General features: G+C 36.9%; 1 protein-coding gene across 1 annotated transcript; it reads left to right on the top strand.

The window, feature by feature from the left end:
• Positions 1–3,326: 3,326 nt before the first annotated feature.
• mcoln3b (mucolipin TRP cation channel 3b) lies at positions 3,327–9,688 on the top strand (the record flags this gene model as incomplete). The annotated part of the gene is made up of 13 exons (XM_083887749.1): positions 3,327–3,560; positions 3,644–3,811; positions 4,155–4,308; positions 4,408–4,483; positions 4,574–4,670; positions 4,907–5,006; positions 5,126–5,238; positions 7,936–8,085; positions 8,228–8,329; positions 8,716–8,838; positions 9,018–9,224; positions 9,346–9,473; positions 9,649–9,688. The coding sequence occupies 13 exons, from the start codon at positions 3,327–3,329 to the stop codon at positions 9,686–9,688; spliced, it is 1,692 nt and encodes a 563-aa protein (XP_083743875.1).
• Between the last annotated feature and the right edge of the window lie 56 nt (positions 9,689–9,744).

Here is a 9,744-nt window from a genome sequence, read left to right as displayed (position 1 = left end):
TCTTTAAATTTATTACATACAGTTTTACTCAGTTTTGTGGTACAATACAGTCACACTCAAATGTTTGCTTAGATATCAGCAAAGTTGAACTATAATTTTTCTGATGTCAGTTCTTGTGACAAAATGTACTTGGATTATTACATTATTTGTTGTTATAACCGTGCAATGAAGTGTGTGTTGCGTTTTAATATTGTATTTGGTTAATGTGGTGTTATAGCTGCCAATAATAAACGTTCATAGAATGCAGTTTGACTGTATAATAGTGTGATATGTAAACCTTTCAGTAGAGAGTCGGTTACTGCAGAAAAGTACAATGCTAGAACTTAAATGTACTTACTTACTACTACTTTAATAAATAGAAAACTAAGAATACAATGCAAATGTATTGTTACCCTAATGTATGATGTAGGTGTAATGAAGAAATAATTCACAGGTATATAAAATCCATCCATCTGATTTTTGCACTCACTCGACACCTAAGCTACTGTTCTGTATCTAGCTAGCAGCATTAACTTGCGGTTTAACGCTGGCTAAAGAGCTCTGGGACAGCGCTGGCATAATTACTATTTTAACTAGAAGTGACGTTAATTTAATCTTAAGCCATATAGAGTTAACAGAAAATAATGTTCCACTTGAAAAGTACAGTTTGTGAACGAATAGTTAAATAATCTTTACCCGTAGCTTTAACTTTCTCCCCCCGGAAACTCCGCGCGACACTTGTTTTTGGTTGCTAGGAGCAACAACCGAGCAAACGTTGATTGACAGTTCCGAGAGCCAATCAGATCTCCAGATGAGAATTGACGTAACGGCGTTGAAGAATGTTAACCTGTTTGCGCCATTCCCAGTGAGAAATCATAAAAGTCGACTGGACTTCCGTCATGACAGTCACAGGTTAGTGAATGTGTCATCATTTCCAGCACTGACAGCTGAGAAGTTGTTGTTTTCATTTACTTGTAAAGAAGACGAACTGAGCTGTTGGACCCGAACCGCAGGTGCACCCAATTATATGTTAATTACTGCGGGATATCAGGTATGTAAGCAAGTGTGTGTGTGTGGGCTAGTTTATTCTACGTCGAATGCCAGCTTGTCCGGATTGTTAAAGGCACGATTTTAACTGTGACACTGCACCATAATGAATATTTGATCGTTTACCATAATGGTGGAGGCTGGTAACTCCAGAGCGTGAGCTGCTTTGTATTATTCAACAATGCTCAGGTATACCTTCCTTTTTCCGCAGTCACCTGCCCCGTGTGACTGTACCAGTAAACCGGTTTGAAAATAGTTTAGGCCAATAACCCCGAGCTGTAATATAAAAGTTAAAGTTAGAGTTGTAGTTACGATCAAATGCTTACACAGTTGACTTTAGGTTAAGGTTTTGTGCGTGTATTTTATCTGCGTGTGTACAATATACACTGCATTCTGTTTTAGTGTTTTTATTTTTGTAAAGTTTCTTCAGTAAGTTTTGAAAGTTTATCTGAGGGTTTACTTAAATCATAGAAATAATAAAAAAATGTATCTGTGAATTACTTGTTTGTGATGCTGAGTTACTCACTGGTTAAAGTAATGCTATAAACCCATGGTTCTGAAACTGTGGTACACGTACCAACAGTGGTACGCAAGCTTCTTTTGGTGGTACTTAAAGGAAAATAAGAAATGCTGTTCATCTGCACATACCATGGTCAGAGGCGATTCTAGAGTCTGTAGGGGCCCTAAGCAAACATTCCCAGGGGGCCCTTCCTACCAGTGTTCATCACCATTATGTTATAAATAATCTGACACCAACAAAAACATTTTTTTTTTCAAAATGAATGAAATAACATAGAAAAACCTTGTAATTAAAAAAGTATGTGAAAATATAAATGTAAAGAACAATAAAATACTGTAAATATCTTTTAAAAAACTATATAAACGTAGTAAAAAAATAAGACATTACACTGTAAAGAACCCACATTATAAAACAATATAAATATATAGAACAATAAAATACTGTAAATAACATAAAAAAACATAGATAAACTGAGTAAAAAAAAGATATGCATTACACTGTAAATAATCCTCTTCATTTTCCAACTTGCAGAACGATAACTTCACACAGGTTAACATTAGGTGGGGCCCCTTTAGAGAGGTTTCCTACTAAGATGTCATTGCAAATCGCCCGTTGTTGTTTAAGGGGGGCGGAGAGGCGGCTGATCACTGCACATTTCAGTAAAAACAGCCCTCAGGCTCCAAGTGTCGGGGGGCCCCCTATCGGCTCGGTGCCCCAAGCAGTTGCCTGCCTTGTCTGTTAACAAGCTGCGCCTCTGCGAGTGACTCACTGGTTAAAGTAATGCTTTAAACCCATGGTTCTCAAACTGTGGTACATGTACCAACAGTGGTACGCAAGCTTCTTTTGGTGCAACTGAAAGGAAAATAAGAAATGCTGTTCATCTGCACATACCGTGGTATGTGATCGGCGTGGAGCTGAGGAATTCTGACTGAAGTCTGATTAATCTGATGATTAATTAAATAATAATTGCTTGAATAATTTCACTATACCAGTGTCTGACGTATATGCTAGTAAGAGGATGATGATGAGGGAGCAAATTATCTCATTGGGAATAGATCTGCCTCCTGTGAAAAGTCTGTATCTGACTTTGCTTGGCTTGTTCACGCTCAATATTTTTCTCAGGTGGTACTTGTTGTAACATTTTCAGAACCACTACTATAAACAAAAATAACACATCAGCACAGTGTTTCTCCTCACACTGTATTCGTCTTAGTAATGCCATCATGCTACTTCTAAGTTTAAACCTGCACATTCCTTTCATAATCCATCCACTTTTTGTGAAGCAGAGTGACTCACTGGTTTGTTTGGTATCTATTAGAGCTGCAACTGACGATTATTTTTGTAATCGATTAATCTGTCGATTATTTTCCCGATGAATCGATGAATCGTTTGGTCCATAAAATGTCCGAAAATGTTAAAAAACGTTGATCAGCATTTGTCAAAGCTGGAAATGACGATGTTCTTGAATGTCTTGTTTTGTTTACAAACCAAAATGATTCAGTTTTAAATGGATTCTTTATGTGGAGCAAAGAAACCGAGAAAATATTCACATTTAAGAAGCTAAAACAATCAGAAATCTTGTTTTAATAATGAAAAAAGCTTCAAAACGATTATCGATTATCAAATTTGTTGGCGATTCATTTAGTAATCGATTAATAATCGATTCATCGTTTCAGCTCTAGTATCTATTCTTATAGCCGATTTTGTAAAAGCGTGCCTACAGTGGAGTACAATGTTGTCGTGCTAATTCTAATCAAATATTTTAACTATTATTCCAGGTATGGAGGAGTCCAGTGACAATGAGGACAATGTGTACAATGAGTATAACACAGATGCCTCACCTTCCTGGGCAGAACATCCACACCAGTGTGTGGAGGAGCTGGACAATGTGGAGTCTCTCAGAAGGAAGATCAAATATTACTTCATGAACCCCTGTGAGAAGTATCACGCTCGTGGACGAAAACCATGGAAACTCTTACTGCAGATTGTTAAAATTGCTATCATTACCATTCAGGTTGTATTCCCTCGCCATGATCTTAAGAGATGCTACTCGAATTGTTGCACCAGTCTGATAACACGTGTCCTTCCCCATGACAGTTGATGTCCTTTGGGCTCAGTAACCAGATGGTTGTCACGTTCAAGGAGGAAAACCTCATGACTTTCAGGAATCTTTTCTTGAAGGATTATGATTCGGAAAACACGGAAACGTATGCCATCTACAGACAGCAAGACGTATACGATCACATTGATTACGTCATTGAACAGGTAAATTTAATCATTTCCCCTTTATAGTTCGCTCCTTAAAGCAAGAACACCAGATTTCTTTTTTTATATTAAAATAAATTATGTTATGTTCTTGTAAATCATTGTTGGATTTTCATACTTATATGGTAGAAAGAGGCCGTAATGCTTTAATTTGTCGTTGCTGACCTTTGTTCATGTTGTTTGGATCGTCACTTCATGTTAGTTATGCATGTATAAAACATTTGAGTTTAACAACCCCCGTTCAGCTGTTCAGAAAGTGTTTTTACAGCTGGGCACATTTTTTTGTCAAACCGTCAGCAAACTTATTTGTACTATAACTTGGATTTTAATCGGTCAATTCTAGTATGAACTTCTGCACAACATCACAACAGGAAATCATGAATATGAGAAAGTTGGTGCTGGCTACACTCCACTGACACTGTGTCAGGAGTATTACAGGAACGGTTCCATCTACCCTGGAAATGAGACCTTTGAAATCGATGCCCAAGTGCAAACTGGTATGCATGGTTGAGTTGTGCTTGTGTGTGTGTGATTCAGATACGTTTTTAAAATGAATTAGATTTTGCATAATTCTTGTTGTGGCTTATATCCCACAGATTGCCTGGAAGTGTATCCAAAGAAAAACCTGTCACTGTGGGAAGTAATGCCTAAGTATGAACTGCATTTTAAAAGGTTTGTACATAACATTAAACTGCATTTTCCTTCATGCAAATTATTTTGTTTGGGATTTGAATATATATAATAACAACCGGTCTCTTCCAGGATGCTCTCCGTCAAGATCACATTTGTTCTCAAGGCCATAAATTTGCAGACAGTGAGACATCGAGAGCTGCCCGACTGCTACGACTTCACAGTGATGGTTTGTTGCTCAATGTGTCTTCAGACTGTATTGGAGCTGCGATGTGATATTATTTTTTATTACTACTTTAAAGATGGTGAATTAAGTAACAGTATACAAACAATACAAGTATGTTTAAATGGCACGAGTGAATGTGAATCCTGCATTTTATTTAACTAGAGATGTTTGTGTACAGTTATTTGTTATTAACATAGTAAAGGTCGCAAACTGTAAACGCAGGCCGTCTGTTTTCACAGATCACTTTCGATAACCAAGTTCACAGCGGCAGGATTACGGTTGGCCTGGAAAATGATGTAGACATCAATGAATGCAGAGACTGGAAAGTCATTGGAGCAGGTAAGTTTACTTTTATGCATTTAGCACATACAACGGGATCATTTGTCAGTTTCGATTGTAGCTGTTGTAAAAGCTTAAGATCGGCTCAGATTGGCTAATATTAGCGTCTGTTCCCTCAGCTGCTAAAAACATTTACCTGACGGTGCTGTTTGACTGCCTCATCATTATAACATGCATCACCTCCTTCACCCTCTGCACACGCTCAGTGATGAATGGGATTCTGCTTCAGTCAGTAAGTAAACTGAGGATTTTTTGTTTTGCACAAAACAAAAGTGAAGTGAAGCCTTATAATTTATACTAGACTGGAGGAAGGAAACACTAAGAAACATGTCTACTTGTGTTGCTAGCTGTGACACGTTGTGATGACTTGAATTCTTACTAGGAGAAACTCCCATTTCAGATATCTTCAATCCAATCGTTACTAGTCATATTTTTCATTTCAGATATTAAAAATGAAAAACTATTCCAGATATCCAGATTGTAATTTTGAATATCCAAAATACATTGTGACTAGTAAAAATGGCATTATGGATATCCACAATTCGTATTATGACTAGTAAAAATGTAATTTCCCGATATCTACAGTTAAAATTATGACTAGAAACAATATATTTGCAGATATCCATAAAAGCTTTGTGGATATTTTTTTTGCCGCTTTAACATTTAATAGCTAGACTGATATGTATTACAGATATCTGTAATTAAATTCTTCCTATCCAAAATGTCATTCTTCCTAGGACAAATGACGTCACTTCAGTGCAGTTTCATTACAATTACGGTAAATGTTATTGTGACTAGTAACAATTGGATTGAAGATATCCGAAATGGGAGTTTCTCCAAGTAAGAATTCTATTGCGGATATCCAGAATATTAATTCTAGATATCCAGAATGACGTTGTGGATATCTGAAATCGAAAGCCCAATACACATGAATGGCAAAAGTGGGAAGAATGAATAATGTCATTGTGGATATCTGAAATGTTCTTTTTGACGAGGAAGAATTGAATTACACATATCTGTAATACATATCCGGTCTAGCGATTAAATATCAAAACTGCCACTTACACTTTTTAAGGATTTTTAGATATCTTAAATGTAGTTTTGACTAGTACAATCAAAGTTGTAAATATCTTGAAATAACATTTCTACTAGTAAGAATGTTATTGTGGCTATCTTTAATTACCTTTCTGACTAGTGAGAATAACATTTTGACTAGGAGAAATGCTATTGTGGCTATCTAAAATTTAATTACAGATAGGAGTGTGGTTAGATTAAATGTTAAAACGGCTTGCCATATGTAACCAGTACTACTTCTATGATTACAGCTGTTGACATCGTAGTTAATACTGCTCTTATTTCTTAATAATAAGACAATAATAAAGAAAATACTGTGTCTGTTCAGAGGTTTGCATTGTTGGAAAGTTGAATAGTGTCCAATAGTTTCTGATAACATACCAAATCCATCATGCTGTCATTTTTTTTTGTTGTAGCTTACACAAGCCTGAATCGTCAGGCATGTACTGTAGCTTCAGGCTTCACAGTAGGAATTGTGTACTGTTTGTCATGGACCTGGTTGACACATCTGCAAACACTTGTGTGTTTATGGTTGTGACCATAAAGTTCAACTTTGGTCTTGTCCCTTCGAATGTCTTGGTTTCGTAAACAGGGTGTATGTGCACTAATGTATTATCTTAAAACAGCCCAACTTATGAGGCCCATCTTTCAGCTGAAGTTTCTTGTGAATTGTCTGCACATTATGATACGTTCTCCTGACTTCCTGTTATAGCTGAATTCTTTCTTGGTTGACTTTATGAGGTCTAATTATCAACAAATCCTATATTCTTTTTAGTTTATCAAAATTTGACTCTGACCAATTGGAAATTTCAAATCTGGTTTCTTTTCTATTTCTTGTCTCATAAAAAGTCAACTACCTTTTCTTATTAGCAGCTTTATTTTTTTTGCTTTCTCTGTGGCTCACTATACACATGCAGTGGTTTGTCAAGAACTAAGAAATGCAATAAATATTTACAGAGAGCCAATAACCCCAGAGGCACAAAGGTGTGGAAACTTGCTCTGGACAGTGTGTATGCTATGGGGCCATAGATTCAAGTGCATGCACACATTTAAGCAGAGGTGGAAAAAGTACTATTGTACTCAAGTAAATGTACCAATACTTTGATGAAATATTACTCAAATAGAAGTAAAAAGTAGTTCATTTGAAATATACTTTAAGTAAAAGTTACTTTGCGTGTGGTGTGAAGGTAGTAGAAATATGACAAGGGGTCAGAAATCCAAAACTATTTTGGAGCTCACGCGCCCGGCGCGACACAGGATGTTACATCACTTTTGAGGCGCGCCCTTTATGTTCACGCACCAGTGCTGGTGCTAATCACATCATCATTCGTCTGGTTCTGGTGTATATTTTCTTCATTGTGCTGAAGTTTTATTTTTACTCGGTAACAGATAGGATTTATAAAGTAACTAAGTACAATACTTGAGTCAATACGTACTCAAGTAAAATACACAATCCTGATTTTAAATTGTAAATAAAAAATACAAAATACACAAAAAAAAGTATTCAATACAGTAAAATGAGTAAATGTATTTAGTTACTTTCCACCTCTGCATTTAAGCTGGGCTATTTGACCTGTTCATACATATTCATATAGTCTAGGGCCACTCGTGTCAGTAAGATTGTGCAGATATGTACAATTACAAGATCATTTTCTGTCTCCTAAGCATTTCAATTGAAAACACAACCCTAAAACACCTTATACCTAAAGAAAACCCCCTTTGAAGCACTAAATGTCAATGTTTTTCACCAAGCTTTGACCTCTCAGCAACAGAAATACATGCACTAACACACAAATCAATACCAATAACGTCCTTCAAAAGATTAATATGACAACAACACCTCTGTTTTTGACAGGAGTACTCAATCTACTGCAGAGACCACTGCAGTAAAAAAGTCCCACTGTCAGACAAGTTGGAGTTTGTGAACAGTTGGTATATCTTGATTATTGCCAGTGACACACTGACCACCATCGGCTCCATCCTGAAGATGGAGATCCAGACTAAGGTAAAAATGGATTTAATCACTGTACCGCCATGACTTCATGACTTTAATCCCAACTACTTCAGAACATTAGCTGCTGTATGTTGTGCGTGCTGTAATGTCGTCATTCACCTCAGATCTTGCATTTGTCCACAATTTCCTCCAGGCCCTCACAAGCTACGACGTTTGCAGCATCTTCCTCGGCACGGGCACCATGTTCGTCTGGATTGGAGTGATCCGCTACTTGGGCTACTTTAGAAAGTATAACGTAAGAGCAGATTATTTATCAGACGGGGCGTTAACAACCGGGTCACCATTGCTGCACTACTTACAACACAGATCCCACATTAACAAAGCAAAAAGTGCTAAATGTTTTCCATGTTGCCCTTAACAGAATGCTCTTCTGCGCTTCATCTTCTCTTAATGGTACATGTTTTCAATGCGACAGGATATGAAATCATTTAATATCTTCTGATCTTATACTTTGGTTTCACAGTAGTGGCTCTGGACAGTTATTTAAAGCTCATTTATGATGATAGCCAGTAATTACTGGAAAATGAGAACAGTCCAGCTTGAATTAATTCTCAAAGATTAATCTGGTTTCCAGAAACTGTTCCTGAAACCTGCTACCATGTGTTCCTTGACTATTTTCAGATTCTCATCCTGACACTCAGGGCAGCTTTCCCAAATGTTATCCGTTTCCTCTGCTGTGCTGGAATCATTTACCTGAGTTACTGTTTTTGCGGTTGGATCGTCCTTGGTCCATATCATGAGAAGGCAAGGATTTATAAATTATATAATACAAAAAAATAAAGTTTGCATGATTTTAAAAGAAGCCAGAGCTGAAAACATCTTAAACTCCAAGATTTGTGCCATCTCAATAAATGTATTATTTTATTATTAACAAGTATACCGGCCACACCACTGACTAACATACATTATTCCACTCATTTTAGTTCCGGACTTTAAACACGGTGTCCGAGTGTCTGTTTTCCCTGATCAACGGAGACGACATGTTTCTCACCTTCATGAACATGAAGCACAAGAGCAGCCTGGTGTGGGTTTTCAGCAGAGTCTACCTGTACACCTTTGTCTCACTATTCATCTACATGGTCCTAAGCCTTTTCATCACAATCATCACCGATACCTACGACACCATCAAGGTTAATCACACTTGTTTTTTTTTTTCTTCAGAACAAACAATAAAAAGTCAGGCATAATAAAGTTTAAACCCATTTCTACAATATGTTTTGATTGAAACTGTCAATTTCTGACTTCATTTAGCAACAGCAGCAAAGTGAAACCCCAACATCAGAGCTGCAAAAATTCCTGTCATTATGTGAAGACCTGCCAAACTCTGGTGTGTACAGACTCGACGAGACCAGCAGCTTCTTGGACTGCTGCATCAACAGGTAAGAACGTCAGGCCCGTGCTATTATTTTAGTCCTTTTTATTTGGTACCAATATGTGTGATCTATCTTTGTTCATCATATATTAAACAGGTGGTGAAAGTTGTCACTATATATATGTATAAATATATATTATTGTCTTGAATTGAATCTAAGTTGAGCATTTTTCTTCTTTTAGATGCAGGAACCATCAGGAGAGGCTGACCTCAGAGGCATAGATGGGCCTCAAAAGGAAGACACTGTATAAATGAATTGTATAAAGAATAACCCACTG

This window comes from Microchirus variegatus (assembly GCF_963457635.1).
Source record: "Microchirus variegatus genome assembly, chromosome: 4".
Lineage (NCBI taxonomy): Eukaryota > Metazoa > Chordata > Actinopteri > Pleuronectiformes > Soleidae > Microchirus > Microchirus variegatus.
The sequence above is the reverse complement of the archived record's forward strand: the minus strand, read 5'-3'. Positions and strand labels throughout refer to the sequence as shown.